The following is a 22,708-nucleotide window of genomic DNA, read 5'->3' on the forward strand; positions in this document are numbered from 1 at the left end:
AGAAAAACACCATCAATTACTTCGTTTTCCAGTTCCTCGCTAGTCTCCTCGCTAAGCTGTTTTATTCCATAAATGATCAGGTTATTTGTCCTGCCTCTGTTTTCTAAATCGTCTATCTGGTTCCTAATTGTACTCATCTGCTCCTGAAGTTCCGGTATTGCCAATTCCTTGTCTTTTACCTTCATGGCTAAGACATTTAGGCCCGACAACTGTTTCTCAGTGCCATCAATCCGCTGAGTTAAGCCGGAAAGTTTATTCTCAGTTGTGTTTTGAGACGCCTGCAGGCCCCCCATTGTTGAATTAATCTTGCTCTGGCCTTCTAGCAATTCCGATAGGTTTTGTTTTTCAATCTGGCCAGGATTTGTTCCAACACCTTCACAAGACAATGGATCTTTTGATAATGCAAGCACGGAAGAAAGGAAATGCTCAACACACAGTGCGCAGGGCAGCAGCACTAGAAAGCGATCGTCACTCCTGTAGCAACGTGCATGTTTGCAATCACTAACCTGGACAGCAAAGCGAAAAAGGATTGCTTAGCATGCTGCCTCGTTTGCTGCTGCCATGCCCGCTGTGCTAAAATGAACTGCTAAAATCAGTCATGACGTTATTCTGTCTGTGTACAAAAACTAATGTATGCCAAGAGTATTTAGGAAACAATCCAGTAGCGTTTACCACGATAATTACAGTAAGTGCTAAGCACAGAATGGACTGAGAACAAGGAAATTTTGTAGGTCGCTTAATTACCATTACCCGATAACATTGCGATTGCACTGGGTCTTCTGAATTTCACTGCTTCTAATCACCCACCATTTCGGGCGGTTTGCTACATGCTCGTCTGATGACGTTTCCACGCGCATGGATGGAAGGTGATGAAGACCACACTTTCAAGATACAGCATGAGAGACTGACACTTTCAACAACTTCGTGAACGCGGCTACGTGACGAAGACGACGACATTGCAAGCACAGCACGAGAGCTTGGCAGTTTGTACAGGCAGGATGCAAGGATTTCTCCCAACTGATTGTTAAAATTGAGGAAGTGTATGAACCGACCGACTTAAAACCGGAGTGGCACTCCTTCTTGGTGATGCGCTCAGCCTATACCTTGCACCTACTGCTCTGTTACTGTCCTTTTGCGATGTGTTTCGTGGGGCATCCTAAAAGCTTTGTAAATAATTTAATTAGTGTAAGTAGAATATATCTTCAATCTGATAAATGTCATGCTTAAAAAATGCTGTGGCAACGTTGTAGTGGTCTGAAGTAGTGGCCAGCGGAACTGATTTTCTAACGCCGCCGCGAGTTGGGATCCCGCTCCGCTAGATTTCATTTTTAAAAATTTTTTTAGTGTCTTTTCCCGGTGTGGTGCTGGCTTTCTGCTGCAGTGAGGCTCTTATGCAGTGGCTTAAAGTAAAACATTATTGAGGCCAATTGAAAATCAAATGGGTCGCTAATATGCAGCATTTGGGTTGAATAATGGTAATCACTAACTCCACGAATATGGAGTGAACGATTCCTGTGGTTGCCATTTTAGTGCTTTAGGGCTTCCAATCCACAGAAAAGTGGTTGTCTGTCTGTCCGAAGCCTGCTTCTAGCACGTGGGCCACCTTGGTCACGTGACGTTGTGACATCATCACAAGCTGCCCATCGGATTTTGAGCAAACTGCCCATCGTGGCAGTTCAATTTAGTGATTAGTCGCGAGAGATTCCTCAGGAACAACATAGGTCTCACAAGCCCCACAGGTGGCAGCACCTGCCATCGCAGGGCAGTGGCGTGTAGCTTAACCACTGCACCTCTGCGCTTAGAGTGGAATCAGGACTTCCAGGTATCTGTGAATGTAGAGAATGACCAATTCTACCACAGTAAAAGTCTAAACTAATGCAATAACATGCAAACTTACATGATATGACATATCAACCAAAGTAAGCATGTTCAGGCCAAGCAACAGCATAGAAAGTCGAGATAAACCATGCGAAACAGGACTAACGGTGCTAGCGCACGATAATTCATGGTCAACCCCCAAGCAAAACCACCCGCGATTTTTTTGCTTGCAGGTCTACGCCTTACTCAAACGTTGAGTGTCAATTCCCTACCATGCCTGCTAGAAATCTGGTTAATAAAATCATGCATGTGATTACGCAGTCACAGGTCTTACCAGGGACAAATAAACCAAGAGATGTTTATGTTATTTGGAGAGCAGTACAACTTTTTCTTTTTTAGCACATCGTACGATGCAAGGCGGAGCGAGTGATGATTCAGACCAAGGTGGTTAAGGTGCTGCTTTATTTTCATAGTAAGACCACAGTGATCCCCTTTGCCCACCACATTGCAGCACCGCTTTCCTCTGCCGCAGTTTTAGAGAAAATGGAATATAGAAAGAAGATATGACTGTACTGAACTACTCGCAGCGTGAATAAAAAAAATTCCAAACCAACGTCTCCAACAGGCTTCGATTTGATAGTAGAATTTCGCAAAAGCATTTTTTGCGCTGCAGCCAATTCTGTGAAACCTCAATGAGCTGAAATCGGACTTCATTCCGGCAAAGAAGGTCTAGAACTTAGGGATTCGACAGCCTTACTAGGTATAATTTCTACGTGTTTTACTCTACACTCTGATCATCTGACATACTCGGGACTGATAATGAAACTGTGATACTGGCGCTTGACTGGTGGCCACCTGCACGGCCCGGCCAGTGCCCCCTTCTTAGTGCACTATACAGGGTGTTTCACCAAATACTTTACACAATTTAAAAAAAAAAAGGGTTTTGGGTTAGAAGAGCGCTTTTTTGGATGGTGTAGTACATTACTGGGATGGATAAGCGTTTCGTGTTCGCCTCGTGTATTTCCAGAGTGCAGTCCTAAGACGTAGCGCTTTAAGATAGGAATTCAAATGGGCAGCACAGACAAAAGCGTTAGCCCGGAGTACGGTTGGAGCCACCACCCTCACCCTCAAACAGTGAATTCTGCCCTCCCTCACCCTCAGCTCATCATGTCTTCCATCCCTCGCCCTCACCTCATGTCTTTCCTTCCTCACCCTCACCTCACCATGTCTTTCCTCCCTCAGCCTCGTCCTCACGTTTTTTTATCGGCCCATCCTCCCTCACCCTTACCTCACCGAGTGAAATCCTCATGAGGCGAGGGTGAGGACGCCCATCTCTGGGTAGGACTGGTTGCTCTTCCAGTACGAATAGCAAGGTATTCAGAGTGCCGTCATTGTGTGAAGGTGGTAGTGACGCAGTGAATGATGCTGCAGCTACGCGGATGCGAGGTGCGCGGTCAGCTGTCGGGGCTGGAGGTACTACGGCCGCGACTGTGCGAGCTGGTGGTGGAGAATGCGCTGCCGCCCCTGGCTGACGTGTCGTGCGTGCTGGTTGCGGGGGACGTGTGGCAAGCGGCAACCTGGCACCATGTGCGGAGGGCACGCTTTGCCCACAATGGCCTCAAGAGTGTCGACCTGAGCGTGGTGAGTGTGACACGATGTTTCAGCTGCTTCATACCTGAAGGGACCGGGGGTTGAGGAACAGAGTAAAGCTGTGCTCGATTGTGGTGCTTGGTCTGCCATGGTTGCCATTGCATGTGAGCGTGGTGCAGACTCCTCACAATGTCTCCTCGCTGCACGATTCTCTTATGAATGCTGGCAGAACGAAAGTGGGAGTGCAGCTCTCATGGAGGCTTAACATAACATTGGCAGCCAAATAGCACCCACTGGTTGTGCATTCCTCGCACTCACCATACCTTCCTCCTTCCATGGTAACCAACTGCCTTCTGGATTGTTCCAGTGGTAACCACCCTCCTGGTATTTCTCATGGCAACCACCTACCTGTTGACTACTACTACTACTACGACCAATACTACTACTATACTACTACACTGAGAAACCCAGGAATCGGTGCTTACTTGATTTCACTGTAAAATAGGTTCTTTTCTTTCTTTCCTGCCACTTGATTTGAATTCCTAGAATCATTCTGTGGTGGCGAACGGCGGCGTTTTTTAGCTTTACGGGTCTGCCCACAGAAAACTGTTCTTGCCGTCACCGCAGTTTGCTTGTGAAAATGGCAGGGAACGGCGGCACATCTACTTAATTTTTTTTTCAGTATTTTTCTAGCGTGTAAAAGCACAGTTTTGATTTAAAGTAGCTTTTGTTAGAATGTAGTAATATTTCAATACAAGTTAATTCCAATTTTTCCTCGGTGTCCCTTAACTCTTTTCTTATCGCAGAAAATGGGCAATTTTAAGATGTGCGTAAAAAATCTATTCACCCATAAATGAAAAAATTTTGCTTTATAGCAGCATATCATAATGAAGCTACATGACATAATGAAGCTACATTAGTGACGTAAGGAAGAAAAGAAGGCAGGTTATTTTCTGCTTATGAAGAAAAAAGTTTCATGGGCTAAATTTGAGACTGACAAAAATTTGCAAAAATCTTGGTTATATTGCCAGAAAATAGTATAATCAAACATCTAGAATAGGTGTTTTGTGCACTACTTTATCAGAAACCAATATTCAGAGCTATAGGACTCTTCATAGTAATCTTTCCAAACTGAGCCAATTACTCACGTGTTGTGCTTTGGGCTACTCCATAGTGCAGTGCTGAGATAGATCCCGGGCCGTCTGGAAGGAAACTTCTCCACTACTCTAGAACGCACTTGGTACGATCAGAGGCTCAGAAAGCTCTGAATCTCATTGGCAGCAGTGAAAACGACAGTTACAGATGGGCACCTGTCAACATTCCGGGCTGGGCGGAGCAGTTGTCTCTGCTTGAGCTAAAATCAGACAAATGGACGTCATTTTTCTCACAAAATCAAGTGTCAGTGCCGTGGAATCGCGAGAACGTGGCCGTTGCTGAGCAGCATTGGCAAGAGGCGAGGACACTTCTTTGGATACCATGCTCACCATGATCGCTGTGCGTTGACAGGTTTCACTGGAAGTTTAAAATACTCCCTCATAAATCTGACCATGTCAGAAAGTGAAGTGCAGTTCTTTTGCAACATACTAGATTGTGTTACTTGTCCATAAGTGGCCTGGATCACACTGAGTGCGCCATTTTGTGTCGTTCAAATTGAACGATATGAATAGGCGCGGCAAGGAAAGAGTTGACTCTTTGTCACAAAGCTGAGCTTGGAGTGAGGGATGTTTGTCTGCGCAGCGGCTAATGGCATCGGTGGAGCAGCTGGAGTTGGCAGGCAACGAGCTGTCACAGGTGGAGAACCTCGAGTGCCTGTCGCGCCTCTCAGTGCTCGACCTGTCTGATAACCGGCTGCGCCAACTGCCCGCCCTGCACACCCGGTTGGGCAATGTCCGCTGTCTACTGCTGGCTGGCAACCAGATAGACTCCCTGGCCGGTAAGTGTGGCGCTCCCCCCCACACGTTATATTTGTAGTTGCATTATTTAGGTGTAAATATGGTACTAGCACTCGACGACTAACATATAAAAAATACACCTCAAATGCTAGAAATGCCAACGAAACCAGCTTTTGGCTTTAAATTTGATGCTGAGAAGTTGAAGTAACATATTTTTTTGTGAATTTAATTTTGGAGTGCTTGAAAAATCCTCATCGGATCTGAAAAGCAAGTTGGCATTGTTTACGTAAGCGAAGACTTGATTGGCTGAGACTTACTGGCATGCATGACGACGAGGTCATCAAAACGAGCCTGCTAATGGAGCGCAGAAATTGCTCTGTGGCACTAGCATTGAAAAGGCACAGGCTACCAAATTTAATTCCTAGATATCAATTCACTCTTTCGCATTCTCAATTCCATTCACTCTTTTGGGCTGATTTCACGTTTTGGCTTCTTGGAAGCTTTCATCTGATGTGCACAACTGTCATTACTCTAAAACCAAAGAAAGCATGCAGAGAATCTGGATGCACTTTCATTGTTAATGCAATGCTTTCATGAGCTTTTGTCCTAGTATTAAATTTATAGTAACTGAATTGGAACTTTTTTCTGAAAGATTCATTTCTGATGATTCGGACTTTGAATAACTGAAGTGAGAATGGTTGTCCTTCCTTGGCAGCGTTTACTTGAGTGGGATGCGCGGACAGCTATGCCCTTGATTTTTGCTTAGTGATAGAACATTGGCATCACACACTGGGTTTATGACTACTTCCAGAAACATGGCAGTTTTTCTAATCGCCACAAGTGTTCTGAGCCTTCCCTTGATGCAAATGCTTGGAAGAGGTACAGCCCGCTCTTTGGCTGTCACAGAACTGCTGTAAATGGGGCGTTCGGTACGTTGTCGGCAGGATTTTGCCACGCAGTCAGTGCCGTTGAACAGCGCGAATGCGCTCCCTGCACAGGGCTGTCGCGGCTATATTCCCTGGTGGAGCTGGACGTGTCACGCAACCTGGTCTCGCTGGTGTCGGAGGTGGGCCACGTGGGTGCACTGCCCTGCCTGGAGAGCGTCGACCTGCGCGGCAACCCCGTCACCCAGCTGCTCGATTATCGGCCGCACGCACTGCTCCTCTTTGGACAGAGGGCCTCCGAGGTGGGCTGTGCTGCTGCACCTCTCCCTGATGTGTAGAGGAAACTCCCCAGCTCATCTGTGCGCTTTTATTGAGCTCCCTCTTGATGTTTGAGATGGAAGTCAGTCTTTGGGCCTAGCAGCCTAGTGTAGTTTTTTGAGGTTCTGAGCCATGTTCACTGGTTTTTCCACAGCTGAAACAGTCAACTTCTAGGTCAGGAGTCGTGTGGTAATGATGACAGGCTGGCAAAGGCTTATAGCAGGCTGGTTTATCGAGCACCAAAGAAAACGATTTGCATTGCTAGCTCTGGTAACCCAGAACCACCATTGCTCATGGATGTTCTGCCAGCACGAGCAAACAGCACTGCATATTCTTAGAGGATGTGTTTATAGGTGCTTTGTTGTCAGTGTGTGTGCTCGATCCTGGATGTATCCAATTATTTTTTATATTGAACAGTAAGAACATCCCCTTGAGAATCCTGTGCAGAAAAGTAGCACTGCTGTTTGCTTTTATCGAATTCCCGTTCAGAGGAACATTGAATATATCGAACAGTGTGCCGCGCCCCTGCAAATATAGTGCTTGTCCTAACAGCCTTCCTGCAACCACTGTTCACGCACTGAACCATATCGGAAGCACATTCTTGGGCACCTGCTGGCAAAGCTAGCCATGTGGATGCATCGCAAAGTCCCGTGCCAAAGGTAGCGTGTAACGTGGGGCATGGATATCCTTCAGTCTGGCATGCATTTTTTAACACGACATCCCGGCATTCTGTGTGCAGGTTGCCATGAGGTGAGGCCAGTTTAGCTAACTAAAGGCTTGCGACGGTCCTTATATCACCTGATTCACTGCTGAAGGCACCATGTAAATTAGCTGTACCTTGATTTTAATGAAGCGTTATTGGGTTTAAAGTGTACTGGTAGCTGGGCTAGGTCTGTTATATGCGGTGGCTGGTTCCAAAGCACCGTCCACTGTGGCTTCAATGCATGCTCTAGGCTTAACGACACCAGTGAGCAGCACGCTTCCAGTATGCTGCCAAGCTGCACGCTGCTGCAGGAAGCGCAGAAAGCATGGTTTTTCAAGGTTACACATAACCTTATCTACTACCATGCTTTATATATCAAGCTACTTCACGATCCCCTCTGAGTTCAGCGTAGTATCCGGAATGAACTGTGATATGTTCTCTGCCACACCCAAGCTTGTGGCTGTAGTAGGATACAACTTAAAGAAAACAGCAGTTTTTACCACTGGGTCACAGTCCGCAGCATCCTGTATTACTCCGCTAGCCAATGACAACATAAACAAAATACTCTTTTAATGTTTGACTTTATTAAACAAGCCAGGTATCAAAATTATAGAGTTTATAAATTTTTTCTTGTGATCAGCAATTCTTGTTTAGGTAACAAGATAAATTTTAACAACGAACTACTTTTTTGTTCTGAAGGAGTTCACACTATCAATCGGGTAACCAACCCGTATATAATGCCACCAGGTGTGCCCCGGGCGGCGCCTTGAGGACAAAGAAGTGAGACGCGCGTGCTTTTGCAGCTATGACACTGCTTGACTGCTTGCGGCCTTTTTGATTCTGCAACCCGTTTGTGACATTTTGTGGTGGAGTGCGCTGGGTAAATCGCCCTGGAATATGTCGCACACCCCTGCTAACACCGAGGACGCCAGACCTCTCCCTGTAGAAACGCCAGTGCATCGGGTCAGCAGCCGAAATCTTGGACTGCCCCCTGAGCATGGGCTATTGGAGACAACCTCGCCGCCTGGCCGACTGCCTCCTGTGCTCAGGCCATTCGACTCTACCTCGGCGCCTACACCTCAATCAACCAGTCAAGCACAAGGCGCCGCGTACTACACCCTCCAGAACCCACCGCTACCAAAGTCCTTTCACGGGACTCAACTGGAGGACGTGGAAGATTGGCTCCTCCAGTTTGAATGTGTGTCGCCGCATTTAACCAATTGGATGACGCCGCCAAGCTGAGAAACATTTTCTTCATCCTGGAGGACGGTGCTCGTACGTGGTACGAAAACCGTGAGGAAACTCTTTCATCATGGCCTGAGTTGCGACGTCAACTGCTCGCCGCGTATGTCAGCGCTGATCGTCGGGAGCGAGCTAAACGAGCCCTGCAGTCCCGTATGCAAATGCCCAATGAAACGGTTACCATGTACGTCGAAGACATGACGCGGCTCATCCGACGGGCTGACCCAGCCTTGTAGGAAGCCAAAAAGCTGCGCCACCTAATGTGCGGTGTTAAAGAACAGCTTTTCGCCGGCCTCGTGCGCAGCCCCCCTAGCACTGTTGCCGAGTTTCTAGCAGATGCAGTCACGATGGAGGAGGTCCTCCGGCAGCGTTCCGCTGCGTACGACTGGCCACTCCTTGCTACTTCTGTTACGGAGTCCCGGTTTTCAACAGCAATACCGACTTTCTTCGCGACATGATCCGCGCTGTTGTCCGTGAGGAGCTAGAGAAGATTTGTGGTACGTCGCATCCAACGGCCAGCTCCCTAGTGAGCGTTATCCGCGAAGAGGTGCAGCAAGCTATCAGGCCTCCGTTACTACACGCCGAACCAGTCTATCCAGACAGACTACTGCCGCCCGACATACGCTGCAGCTGTGCGACGCCCTGCCCCAAATCCACGGACATTTCCACCGCCCAACCAGACAGAATCAATATTAGCTCCGGGCTCTCAGCGACTCAACAGCACAACCTCTGCGCCCTACTGCTCCAGTACAAAACCTCCTTCGCATCCTCCTCGAGAGTGCGGCAAACGACGATCACGAAGCATCGGATCATCAATTCCGATGAAGCTCGCTCCATACGACAGCAGCTGTACCGCATTTCCCCGAACGAACACGACAGCATCCAAACGCAGGTGAAGGAGAAGCTTACAGACGACATTGTTCAGCCCTCTAAGAGCTCGTGGTTGTTGCCCATAATGCTTGTTAAGAAGGATGGGACACTGCGTTTTTGCATTGATTACCGCAAGCTGAATGCCATAACAAAAAAGGACGTCTACCCGCTGCCCCGCATCGACGGCTCACTCGACAGTCTTCGCCGCACCAAGTATTTTTTGTCGATCAACCTAAAGAGCGGACATTGGCAGATTGAGGTTGATGAACGTGGCAGCAAAAAAACTGCCTTCATCACACCCGACGGCCTATATGAATTTTAAGTGTTGCCCTTCAGCCTTTGCCCTGCGCCGGCGACATTTCAGCGCATGATGGACACTGTCCTGGCTGGCCTCAAATGGCAAACCTGTTTAGTTTACCTAGATGACGTGGTGGTGTTCTCAGAAACCTTCGGTGTAGGGTAGGGTAGGGTAGGGTAGGGGGAATAATGCCGCCAGGTGTCCCCGGGCAGCGCCTTGAGGACAAAGAAGTGAGACGCGCGTGCTCTTGCAGCTGGGACACTGCTTGACTGCTTGCGGCCTGTGCCTAGCCCTTTTGGTTCTGCAACCTATTTGTAACCATATGTAGCTTTTATTGATTACTAAAAAGCATTTGATTTAGTGGAAACCCCTGCAGTCATGCAGGCATTGCTGAATCAGGGTGTAGAAGAGCCTTATGTGAAAATTCGTTGGAGGCACTTAGGTATCTCTTAACTGCGGGAAGGCGAAAGCCATTTGCGACTCATTGCACTGATTTGAATTTGAGCGGTAACGTCACACTGCGCATGCACAGTTGTTGCTTGGCGGCGGATCACACCACCCACCACAGTAGGCAAACTAGTTTGCTCACAGTCCAGTTGGCAGGTTGTGATCGCGTAACAAGGTCACGTGACCTAGGATGTAACGGACGGACGCAAGCATGAGCCTTTAAATGGCTTTTGCCTTAAAATACTGGAATATATCCATAACGACTGCACAGCTACCATATCCTCCATAAAGTCAGCAATAAAATTCCAATAAGGAAGGGAGTCAGGCAGAGAGACATGATCTCGCCAATGCTATTCACCGCCTGTTTAGAAAAGGTATTCCGAGGCTTGAATTGGGAAGAGTTGAGGATAAGAGTTAATGGAGAATACCCAAATAATCTGCAATTTGCTGTTGACATTGCTTTGCTGATTCACTCAGGAGGTGAATTCCAAAGCATGATCAATGAGTTGGATAGGCAGAGCAAAACAGTGGGTCTAAAAATTAACATGCTGAAAAGCAAGGTAATGTCCAACAGTCTTGCAAGGGAACAGCAGTTCACAATTGGAAACGAGGTGCTGGAAGTGACAGCTGATACGGATGATGAGAGGGAAATAACTAATAGGATAAGAATGGGGTGGAGTGCATATGGCAGGTTCTCTCAAATCATGAATGGCAATTTACCAATATCCCTCAAGAGAAAGTTATGCAACAGGTGTATCTTACCAGTACTCACCTACGGAGAAGAAACTTGCTGGCTAACGAAACGAGTTCAGCTCAAGTTAAGGACAACGCAGTTAGCTATGGAAAGAGAAATGATAGGTATGGCGTTAAGAGACTGAAAGCAGTCAGTGGGTGAGGGAACGAACATGGGTTAATGACATCCTTGTTGAGATCAAGAGAAATGGGCTTGGGCAGGGCATGTAATACGAAAGCAAGATAATCGCTGGTCTTTAGGGGTAACGGAGTGTATTCTAAGAGAAGGCAATCTTTAGTGGGTGTGGCAGAAATTTAGGTGGGCGGATGAGATTAAGAAGTTTGCGGGCATATGGTGGGCACAGCTGGCAAAGGACAGGGTTAATTGGAAGGACATGGGTGAGGCCTCTGCCCTGCAGTGAGGGTAGTCGTGCTGATGATGATGATGATGATAGGTAAGGCAGGTCGGCAATGCCAGCAAAACCTGGGCAAGCACAGCAGTCCTTTACATGTACAGAGCCAGCCGCAAAAGCATAACGTTACGCACACAATTTAGTACAATAGCAGTTCTGTGGGGAGCTGTTGGTTTGACGTTTTAGTATAACCCTCGCAGTACTTCGGAACTGATAGTAAATAAGGACATGAAAAATTAATAGTGCATAAATTGAAGCACACCTAGTAGCTGCATGTGCTAGCTGCTCTGGACAAGGATGAGGGAGGCAAACATGCAGAGATAAAATGTACAATTAAATGCAGACACGCATGCACCGAACTTTTCTGCTTTGCAGAGAGAAATTCCTTAACAACCAGTTTGTTACTATGTACTTTGATAAACTCTTTACCCTGAAACATGAATCAGGCTAGTTTTACGCTGCAAATAAAAGTGCATAGGTAAAATGTTTTTTTGTTCAGATTGTGATCACGTTTTCTTCTGGCTTGGCATCTTGTGAACTCAGCCAGTGACAATACGATGATGTGGTGGTGGTCTTGGGTAGATTGGGTAATATGCTAGGTCGTTTTGTGAGAAACCCTGCTTTAAGCAGAGCAAAAAATGTGTTAACGGAGCGAGGGAGTACAAAAACATGTGCTCCTTGCTGCAGGAAGTCGGGAAATATGATTGTCTTAAAGAATGCAGCATGCATTTGTGAACAAGACACATTCATGAACATACTGCCCCTTGTGCTCTCCAATAATGAAGTGCTGTTTCTCTGCCCAGTGGTCAAGAAAGCAAAAGGAATGCAGAAAAGAAATCTTGTCTTCCCATGGAATATTCCAAATTCTTTCTTCCCAATCTGCGGAGGTTTAAATATTCTGTTGCAGAAAATTAGGGGCCTTAGTTAATATTAAGTTTACTTGTTAGAAAGGGGACCAGTGTTTTAACTTCTTATATTATGGTCGATATGCTGCAAACGTTTGAATGAAACGTGTTTGAGTCATAGTCAAGGGCTCCAGAGATTCTTATCTGCCAAGGAGGATTTGTAACGATTCATAGAAATAAATGTGCACCCACCAAAGAACAAACAAAAGTTGCATTTCGAGGTGTCAGTATTATAAAACATCATTTTCCTTTGTTCTTTCGAGAGTACATATTAGTTTTGGTGGATTACAGTACCTGAGTAAGTTCCAGGAGAGATAGGAAAAAAAAGTCATCTGTGCACCTTTGGTTTGCTTACATGTTTCAAAAATGTCTGAAACAGGTAATCTGGCTAGAAATATGTCACTTTGCAGGCCAGCAAGCCCAAGTGCCTCCTTTCAGTGCACTTTGTTGGGTTCTCGTGCCACAGTGCATCCCTGGCAATAAAAATGCCGGGTCTGCCACCAGGCCAGCCACAGCCTTCCTTTATTCACAGTTGCACACCTCTCCTGTGCTCTAACTGCAGGCTTGTGCTGTGCGTGCACAGTTTTTGTTGGCGACAGGTGGTCATCCTTTGCCACTTCACATGTGCAGTTGTCTCCCAGTAACAGTTGAGGTGCACATGTTTGGAGACCAGGTTTAATGCATACTGGAAGCACAAGAAACATACACTCGCCAAAGAAAAAATATTTTTTCTTTGGCGAGTGTATGTTTCTTGTGCTTCCAATATGCTTCCCCCTCTCCAGACAGGATGCTGTCGAACCCTTCATCAGGTTTAACGCAGTAGCGGTAAGGCTTCCGTTCTGCAAAAATTTGGTGTCGGCGGGTGATGTGAGCGACAAAGCAGGTGGCCCACTTGGTCATGTGACCTTGTGACATCATCACAACCTGCCCATGGTGGTACCTGCCCTCCGGATTGTGAACAAACTGCCTACTTGGCAGATGGCAGTTAAATTCATGCTTGATTGCGAGAGATTGCTTGGCAAGTACAACCTAGGTCTCAGAAGGGCATCAGGGGCTCTGTATGATGCTGGCACCTGCGGGGGCAGTGGCGCATTGCTTAACCGCTGCACCACTGCATCAGGAGTGGTATGAGGACTCCGCATGACCTAACGAATGTAAAGTAGAGAATGACCATTTCGGCATACCAGGTTTTTCAGGGAAGACTAGTTAATTTTCAAAATAGGCTTATTGGGGTAAAAATATGGCTTTGTGGCATAGTATTACCAGTGTTGGCAGACACCAGAAAACCAGAGAATCATCTTAAGTAGTTAGCTGGTTGACTCATTTTTTAATAATTAACTTTTCGTTATTAGAGTTACTTGCCTAGTTGCAGTTACATTTGTAGCCGGTTGTTATTAATAGCCACACATTTGTAGCCGGTTGGTGTTAATAGCCACATCAGTTTTTAGAATTTTGAAAACATGATTGACCTCGGTGCTGTGGCTCGGCAAAATTTCGCTACATCATGCCAGAATACATGCGATTTCGAAAAGCATGCAGGCAAAGCAACCCCTCCATTGCACGCAACTAGTCAAAAAAGCCAAATTTTGTCCAGCCACAGCGCCAAGGGTAATCGTGTCTTTTAAATTCTGAAAACTGTTATGGCTGTTACTAACAACCAGCTACAAATCTCTAATTGCAACTACGCACCGAACTCTACTATTGTTATGATCTACCGGCCAAAGGCCGGCAGTTAAGTGATGAAAACGAGGCTGATTCGCGGAGCAAAAAGACAGCGCTTTTATTCCCAGCTCGGATATATATAGAGAAACGAAAAGAGAAAAAGAAGGAAAACGGGACCATTGACGTATGCGCGGTGAGGTGCAGTGGCCCCGATTGGAGTTATCTGCAGCATCCCTTTCCCCTAGTAACCGTAGTGCTCCACTGGCTTTCTGGTTCTTGAGGACCGACGTAGCTCAGGTACAGGCCCCCCGGGACGGTCGTGAGCCTCGTATTTCGGTGTCCCTAATGTCGTAGGGGCAATTCTGCAGGGCTTGATATTTCTCTGCTTCCATCTGTGTCTGATGAGCGTTTTTGGATCTGGTCGACACGGCATCGAGCGACTCTGTCCTCAGTAGCCACAGTGACTAAACGGTTACCGCTCGTCGATTTCACTTTACCTGGCGCCCACTTTTCTCGTACGCCGCAGTTGCGCACATAGACGGCATCTCCCGGGGCGAAGTACCAACTGGCGTAATCAGCCGCCGGATTCTTGGGCATTTCGTGGGTCCTGGGAGGAAAACACATATTGCCACTGACAAACGGTTGACGTGCAAAAAACAGATTTACTCAGACGTGCTGGGACGTGCCAGACAGCAGAGAGCTCGAGCGGGGAAGACGACAAAGCGCTAGCCCCTATAATGTCCAAGGTGTGCCCAGCGCCAGGTAAAACAGCTCGGCCGCGGTATGGCGCCACTGGAGGGGTCTTACTGTGGCAATATATAGTTTCGTATGCAACCGGTATCCAAGAAGATGTTCGGACAGTGAAAACCCTGAAGCTTGTGGCAAATTTGTGTAGTTACAAATGATTCTCGCTAGAGCAGTTGCCAACTTCACACCCGGCATTCTCTTCAAGATTCAGATCTTTCTTTGCTAGCAGCTGCTCCTGCACATTCTTGGATCTGATGGCGCACACAGTACGGTCCCATTCTATCTAGCATAGCTCCAAAATTGCAATTGTGTGCCATCTGCCGTATTGCCACTATGAATGCATGTACAGATTCCCCTTCTTGCTGGCAGCGATGGAAGAACTTGGAACTTTCAGAAATTTCATTTGGTACCGGGTCGTAGTAGCTGTTTAACGTCTGCACAACTTCTTTGTAGGTCAGGGCGTTAGGATTTCACTGTGCTACCTTCCCGTTCAAAATTTATATTGTTCTTGTTCCAAGCGCCGCTACCGGCAGGGTTCTTTTCTTAGCCTCGTCCTTCACATCATTCGTTTCGAAATAGGCTTCAACCTTGACTAGGTACGCCTGCCACTTATCTTTTTCATCTCCAAATTCCGGTAGCCTGTGTGCCAGGGCTGGTAGTGGGCTCCTTCTGCTTGGCTGTTGTGCTTGGGCATATATGCAGGCTTCCTTGCTGCAGCAGAATCCTCGTTGCCACTGTTGCAATCTACCAGCCAAAGCCGGCAGCTACGCGATGAAAACCAGGCCGATTTGCAGAGCAAAAAGACGACGCTTTATTCTTAGCTCGGAAATATATAGAGAGACAAAAAGAGAAAAGGAAGGAAAGCGGGACCATTGACGCATGCCCCAATTGGGGTTATCTGCAGCAACTAGTTAAAAAGTTCATTATTAAAAATTAGTCAACCAGCTTACTACATAAAACGACTCACCGGTTTTCTGGTGTCTGCCAACACTGGTAATATTATGCTAAAAATGCCATACCTCAAAAAACCTGCTTTTGAGAATTAGTTCTCTGGGAATCAGTTAGTGTTCCCTGAAACATCTATCTGGTATATGGGCATGCAGGCAGAAGCTAGGCGAAGTGATGCGAGAAGAGGATCCCAGGCCACTGAAAGAAGCCATTAACGCTATCGTATCATACCTTTCAAAATCAGAGCTGAAGTGTCCCCTCAAGTTTTTGTGTGATTGGTGAAAGGAAGGGTGCAATGTGGTCGGCCTTCTCTCTTCTTTGTGTGCATGCCCTTGTGCTCTTTCAACAGTCATGTTGGACCGACTCACCAATAAGTTTGTATCGGCAGCTTTGCGTGTAGTAGACAAATTTTTTTCTACTACTCAAAGGGTACTGCATCTTCTGAAAAAGGGCCAATTCATTTGCTGAAGTGCCTGTAGTGGTGCCCAATGGTTGCACCAGTAGGTGACCGGCTCCATACGCTGCAGGTGGTGCTGGATGGCCAGAAAGCGACCCAAAAGGAGCTGGATACCGTGAACGTGCTTCGTGCCCTGCGTGTTGCCAAGGACAGACGCTCCACCATCGAGCCGTCTTCACGGGTGAGCAACACGAGGCTTGCACGATGTTGTACTGTCGAGGGTACAGCGCCCAAACCTCTGGTTTCGCCTACCGGCTCATCTCGCAGCTCTTTAAACCATGATTTCGGCCCAAAGGGACTACATGTAATCTAGCCTAAAAGGTAACACATACCCAAGTCAGATCGCAACGAGTTTCTGAGCTGTTAATTCTTGCACATTCAGAAAATGCAGTGCTATGCCATTGTGCAATAGAGCAGATAGAAATGTGCGCTTTCGTGTTATTCCCTCAAAGTATCACTCCTATCGGCACTAGGTGGCACTACTTAGCTGAAATAGAAAAATTGCGTAAGTCATCACGGAAATCAAAATAATGTAGCTTTGACCATAGGAAAAGAAAAAAGATTAGAATGCCAAAGAATCAGAATAGGACAAAAATGTTTGTTACAAAGTGCAAATTATTAAAACAGCTACTTTAATTTAGTAGGTAAGTAAGCTGGCACTTGCCACCACCCTGTATCAAAAAGGGTGCAGATAAGGTTTGTCTATACGTCTGTGCCCTTGTACGAACAAAAGCATGTAAGCCTTGCCAGTCAGCCACAGGCAAGAAGAGTGGCCAATCAGCTGCACGAAGCCAGGCGTAGTTCGTGCTCTTGGGACTGGTCATGGAAATCCACTGTACTGTGGCAAAATGGTGGGTGGAGCAGAGAGCACATTGTCCTAATAAAAGGTCAGCATCACAAGGGAAAGAAATGCTGCACCCATTGTGTTCATTGTGAAGCTTGAAGGGACCAGTCAAGGCTGGGGGGTTCCATAGTCCATAGTGGGACCATAGTCCTCCATAAAGTCAGCAATAAAATACCAATAAGGAACGGCGCCAGGCAGGGAGACACGATCTCGCCAATGCTATTCACCGCCTGTTTAGAGGAAGTATTCCAAGGCCTGAGTTGGGAACAGCTGGGAATAAGAATTAATGGAGAATACCTAAATAATCTGTGATTCGCTGATGACCTTGCCTTTCTGAGTCACTCGGGAGGTGAACTGCAAATCATGATCAATGAGTTAGGCAGAGCAGTACGGCGGGTCTAAAAATTAACATGCAGAAAGCCAAAGTAATGTTCAACAGTCTAGCAAGGGAGCAGCAGTTCACATTTGGTAGCGAGGTGCTGCAAGTGGTAAGGGAATGCGTCTACTTAGGGCAGATAGTGACAGCTGATCTGAATCATGAGAGGGAGATAACTAGGAAGATAAGAATGGGGTGGAGTGCATATGGCAGGTTCTCTCAGATCATGAATAACAGGTTGCAAATATCCCTCGAGAGAAAAGTGTGCAACAGCTGTGTCTTGCCGCTACTCACCTATGGGGCAGAAACGTGGAGGCTAAAGAAAAGGGGTTCACCTTAGGTTAAGGACAACGCAGCGAGCTATGGAAAGAAAAATTGGAGGACCCTTCAGCTTCGTCTTTAAGAGTGAAACAGCACAGCATGTTGCCAAAGAGTCCATGGAGGCCCGACAATTTAAGGGAGGAAGGACAAGGGGGAAAATGAAATGAAAATTGGTTTAAAGGAAAGGAAATGACGCCATTACCAAACCATGGAGCTGGTGTGGTGGAGTGGTTAGGGTGCTGGTCTCGGAGTCCCTGGTTTGATTCCCCCAACTCCACCAATTTCCTACTGGGTTTTATTTTATTAATGCTTTTGGGATTTTTCGCTTCAAGAGTACATATTAGAAACAAAACTTTTTAACAGGATTAAACAAAACTGTAGAGAGTCTGCAGTACCGTATTTGTATAAACTTGGGAGCTTTTATTATGCAAAATATTTACACTTCAGAATACCAAGAACTTATAGCATGGAGGCTCCTGCATGTTGAAGTAATTCTGCTTCACTGATCCTGACATTTTGCATGCATTTAAAGCATTTCACAGAAATGGAAAAAGACAGCTGTTGCCACATAGTTTACCTATCAAATGTAGTGAACCGGCACAGTTTCTTGCAAAATAAATTTACTTTGACGGAAGCAGATTTTCAGAGCTTTTTTCGGTCCATTCAGCGATTTTTGACTTCAGGATTTGAATGTTCCTTTTTGAAGCACATATTAAGGTGGTCTTACTCTGTCACTGCTTTCTCGCTTTAAAAGTGTTGAAGGACAGGTGTTATGGGCCCAGCTCAAAATACATGGTAGGTTTAGTGCCTGCCCTGTCCCCTTAAACATGCAAGAAGGCCGGACTGAGGCAGGCACCCGCACACACATGCAACAGCACTTTTGCTTATATATTTTTCTCAGTCTAATCTGCCTGTGCATTTTAAAAAGAATTTGCACACAGAATTTGCGTGCACTTGTTGCTATCCTGCCTTTTTCGCATTAAAAAAAAATGAACATTTACGAACTTGCCCAGCTGTGTACATAAATGGCTGCATGCATTGCAGTAGAAGTTCAAGGAGAGCACCACTCCTACTTAGGCCCTATTTGGGCTGATACAGTTGAACACCATTACAATAGCCACGGATGTAACAGACAATCAAGAATTAGACATTTTTGAGCACTTGGTTGGCTGCCCTATCTCTCCCGTTAAATGCACCTCTTTTGTAATAGAGATCGTGTATATTAGACATTCCAAGTACTAAAGGACACGTTACCTTTGAATTTGATCAAGGACCTCGCTTATACAACAGCATTTTAACTTTTCTTGCGATGGTTTGCCCCAACTCTGCTCATGTTGCAAGGGTGCATTGCCACAGCTCACAAACCATGGTCGTGTCTGTGCTCAAAGGAGACAGCAAGGCGCAGTCACCCTGATGTGTTTATTACAGCTGCAAGTAATGTAGAGTGGTGTGGCTAGCTGCTGAGCATTGACAAGGGGCTCCTGAATTGCGAGTGCTACATGCTTAAGGGTTTCCAATCTACCTACCAACTATACGTGAGCTTGCAGGCATTTGCTTTTACAGAGGATGGCGGGGGGCATGCAGCGGGCTTTTTTGCTTGAAAAGAAAGCTGAAACTCGGTAAAAGTGATGCTGGCCAGTGGTTCACGCAGCCCACAAGTCATGCCGAAATGTGTCACCCTCGCTCCTGCACAGTGGCACCTGATTTTGGTGCCACGCTGATAGACGCTGCGTCCATGACTTCTGCTCCTGCCTTCGAAGCTTGGGGAAATTACGGTGGAGACCTTGGATAGCTTGCAGTACAACGCTGGGCTGTCCATTTCCCAAAGCAAAGGGGCAAACTGAAAGGATGATGGGATGATGTGAGCCTCCAAAGCCCCTCACCCACCTTATGGCTGAGGTAGCCGCAACTGCCTGTTGTCAATGCACTCGCACACCCAAAGCAGGTGTGCTCTTCATCGGCTGTGTTTCCTGTACTGCCATGTTACTGCATGGGGCTTCTTTTATTACAGTTACAATTATTGCAATTACAATTGCTGATCGTAGTTTGCTCTGCGGTATTATGCTAGAGAGAAGTCTTGCAATTTTCAATTCACGATTAGCACCCAGAAAATTTCACCACTTCACTTATATTGGAACTCTATTTATTGCAATATGTATTTCACTATTTTTGTGACTCCTGGCTACCAAGGGCTAACTGTATTTTTCTGCAGAGAATCTGTGCAAGAAGGCTTGCCAGCATGTGAAGCTACAGTGCAGTGTAAGGCATAAACTGTTCTCAGGAACACCAGGTGTGAATGAAGCGAATTAACACAGCCAGTTTTGTGCCTAATGAATTATCGTAATATGCTTACAGTCTTCTTTTGGCAGATTCTTATTCACTGAGTGACAACATCAAAGTAGGGGCAGATCCGTAAATAGAAATAAATCCGTAAATGAAAGCATGGAACCTTGCTTATAAGAGATCACTCGTGTAAGAGACAAAAGCTGCTCTCCAGTATGTGCCTGTTATGGTAACTCTAAACAAATAGGAAGTCTAGGAGCATTGTGCTCTGTTGCTGCAGCTCGAGGAAGTTGAAGCTAGTTCTGGCGTCACAGCAGTAGTAAGCCATGGCGTTCGTTCTGTAAGAGTGCACTGTAGAGGCCATCAGCTCAGGGCAGACACAGTGAGCTTTCAAAGCCCATTGGTTGTGGGTGCAATGTAAAAACTCCAGCCGGCCTAGTTCTGGGCAAAAGCTGAGCCAGCAGAGGACAGTGCTGAGGTCATTCACAGGGCACCCAACTGTAAGAGGCATTCCTGCAAGCTTCTGCATTGAGCACGAGTGCTAGGAGCTGTTGTATGGACTGGCGAAAGCAGGCTGTGGAAGGCTGATAAGCATTCCATGCAGGTACCAACGCCCTGCTCAACACCTTTGTCCGCCCATGGTTCAAGAGTGGCATTGAGCCGTGTTGATGCATAGTGGCACCCTTTCTTTGGCCTGCACCTGCGCACCACCCTGTTCGGTCGTCCACTGACTAGCCACCCTCATGAATATGAGTTGAGATTGAAAGCTGGGCGAGTTGGTGTGTGTTTGTACTTTTTGAAGCATGAAAAACACTCACAAGAAGCTTGTGCTTATTGTAGTATCACAAAAGCAGGTGGCAGGAACGCAAGTCGGGCTTCCATCGCAATCACCAAATCACAAGTTTCTCGACAGCTCTTGTGCAAGATGAAATAGAAGAGAACTTTTCATGTAATTGTTTTTTGTTGTTGTTTTTCTGCCCATCCCCTGTTTTGTGGCTGCGAGTTTCAGAAGTTAGGTGTCTTCTTTGCCGGCTTTTTTTGCCACAATGAGCAGTTGAGTGCGCTTGGTCCTGTGCCTCATTTGTCCATGCTTTTCGCGCTCCAAAATGTATGACCATATGGATATGTGTGGAAGTACTAAAGCTTCGGTAAGGCTAAAACTGCGCTTAATTGTACTTTGGTGCTTTGTTTGATACCTTCGCTTTCTTGTGAAAATGTCAATTAGCTCGTGCAAGGACGTTCTTCGAACTTGGTGGTCTATTGTTTAGTCACAGTCACTGAACTGTGAAAGTCTCGTGCTTTGTGTGAGCGCAATTCCAGACAAAATAGTGCAATAATGAGCTTCGTGCTGTGAAGTCAGAGAAAAAGCGTGCTGCCTCGGCAGCTTTCCAGACTTCCATAAAAAAAAGGCAGCGTGGAAAACCTGATGAAGACTATTGCCCTGGGGCTTTCTAAGCCTTCACACTGCATAAGTGAATGCTTTCCTCCTCAATAAATCCTCTCATCTCATTGTAATTAGTTTTTTGCGTTTTTCTCAAAATCAAAATTTTGCTAGTCTCAAATTTTGTGAGAGGTGGGGCTTTACAACTGTTCAATAGATTTTCATCACTCTTGTTTTATTTGAGTCCTATATGTGTTGGGCTTGTAATAAGAGCACAGTGCAACTAATATTTGACTTGGAACATTTCAAAATTTTATACCTATTACAAAAAGGCTGATTTCAGTTATTGACTTGAAAATTAGAACTTCCACAACTTTGTACAGAGTGAACACAAAATGATGAAACAAGTCTTATTGCAAACCTTAGCCTTCCAGGGACATGCTCATGAAAGTTTTACCTATTTCTATAAAGCAGTTCTTTTTCTATTGTTTTCATAACAATCAGACAAAGTAATTAGCATAAAATGTGATCTATACGCCAGAGAATAAATCTGACTGCATATTTGAAATCAGCATGCAAAACTACATAATTCTGGAAAGTTTCAGGTTTGTAGCTCTAGAAATAAAAATGTTTTGCTCAAGACCAGGCTCCCCCCTTAAGAAAACCAAGAGACCTTGCAGTGCATGAGGAGATTGAGCAGGCAATGAAACACAAAGATACAGGATTGATGCTTTGTGTTTCCTAACTTGTCCCCTCTTGTTTCGCACTCCCAAGTCTCTTGATCACGAAGCAGCTAGCCGAAATTAAAGCTTTGTGTAAGGGGAAAAGGTTCTGTGATGAAAATTAATGAAATTATAGTTATGAAATCTGCAGGGAACATGTGTTTTTGTGTGCAGATTCCAAGTGTGCAATTTAATTTCATGTAAAATAAGTTATACATTTATATATACTATATTGTATAAGGTTTTTGATGTGATTTTGTAAGAAATTTTGCTTCAGGAGTTTACTAAAATGCATGCCTTTGGTTTTTTGTGAAATCAGGGAATGCATTAAGAGAGAATTATGTTCTGCGTGTCACAGAACTTGAGTGATGGGTTTTGAAGTTGCCATTCAGAAACGGGAAATTGTTCTTAAGTAGCAACTTAAAAATCTTATAACTCTGGTTACCGAATGAAATGAAATGGCATATTTGGAATCTGCTAAAAAAATACATGTTCCCCGAAAATCTCATAATTAGGACTTCATTAATGAAACTTTTCAGTCTGAGACCCTCTTTCTCCCTTAAGAAAATATCAAAAGCATCAAAGATATTTTGTTGAAAAAGTTTGTTGCAGTCCATCGTTGCTGCATCATAGGCTGCCCCAGGACGATTAATGTCATGCTGACATGGATGAATCCAAAGTGATCGATCTTTTGTACTAGTTATTTGTCAGATTTGGCTTAACTGTAGAGCTTGTAAATTCAACAGTCCACCTCTGGACACTCTGCAGGGGTTTTTTTATCAGTGCACTTATTGAGCAAAAGCTTTTAAGCTTTTTGCATTGTAGTTGTATGTGGAAGTGCATCGCGGCATCTAC

General features: G+C 45.8%; 1 protein-coding gene across 1 annotated transcript in view; it reads left to right on the forward strand.

The window, feature by feature from the left end:
• Positions 1–22,708, forward strand: part of LOC144107685 (nischarin-like) — a 66,728-nt gene that overhangs the window by 20,346 nt on the left and 23,674 nt on the right. The window contains exons 6-9 of the mRNA XM_077640806.1: positions 3,250–3,459; positions 5,146–5,341; positions 6,299–6,486; positions 15,997–16,107. Of these exons, the coding sequence (XP_077496932.1) occupies positions 3,250–3,459; positions 5,146–5,341; positions 6,299–6,486; positions 15,997–16,107 (705 nt within the window). The remainder of the gene's footprint in view (positions 1–3,249; positions 3,460–5,145; positions 5,342–6,298; positions 6,487–15,996; positions 16,108–22,708) is intronic.

The sequence above is a fragment of the Amblyomma americanum genome, chromosome 10 (genome assembly GCF_052857255.1).
Source record: "Amblyomma americanum isolate KBUSLIRL-KWMA chromosome 10, ASM5285725v1, whole genome shotgun sequence".
NCBI classification, from domain to species: domain Eukaryota; kingdom Metazoa; phylum Arthropoda; class Arachnida; order Ixodida; family Ixodidae; genus Amblyomma; species Amblyomma americanum.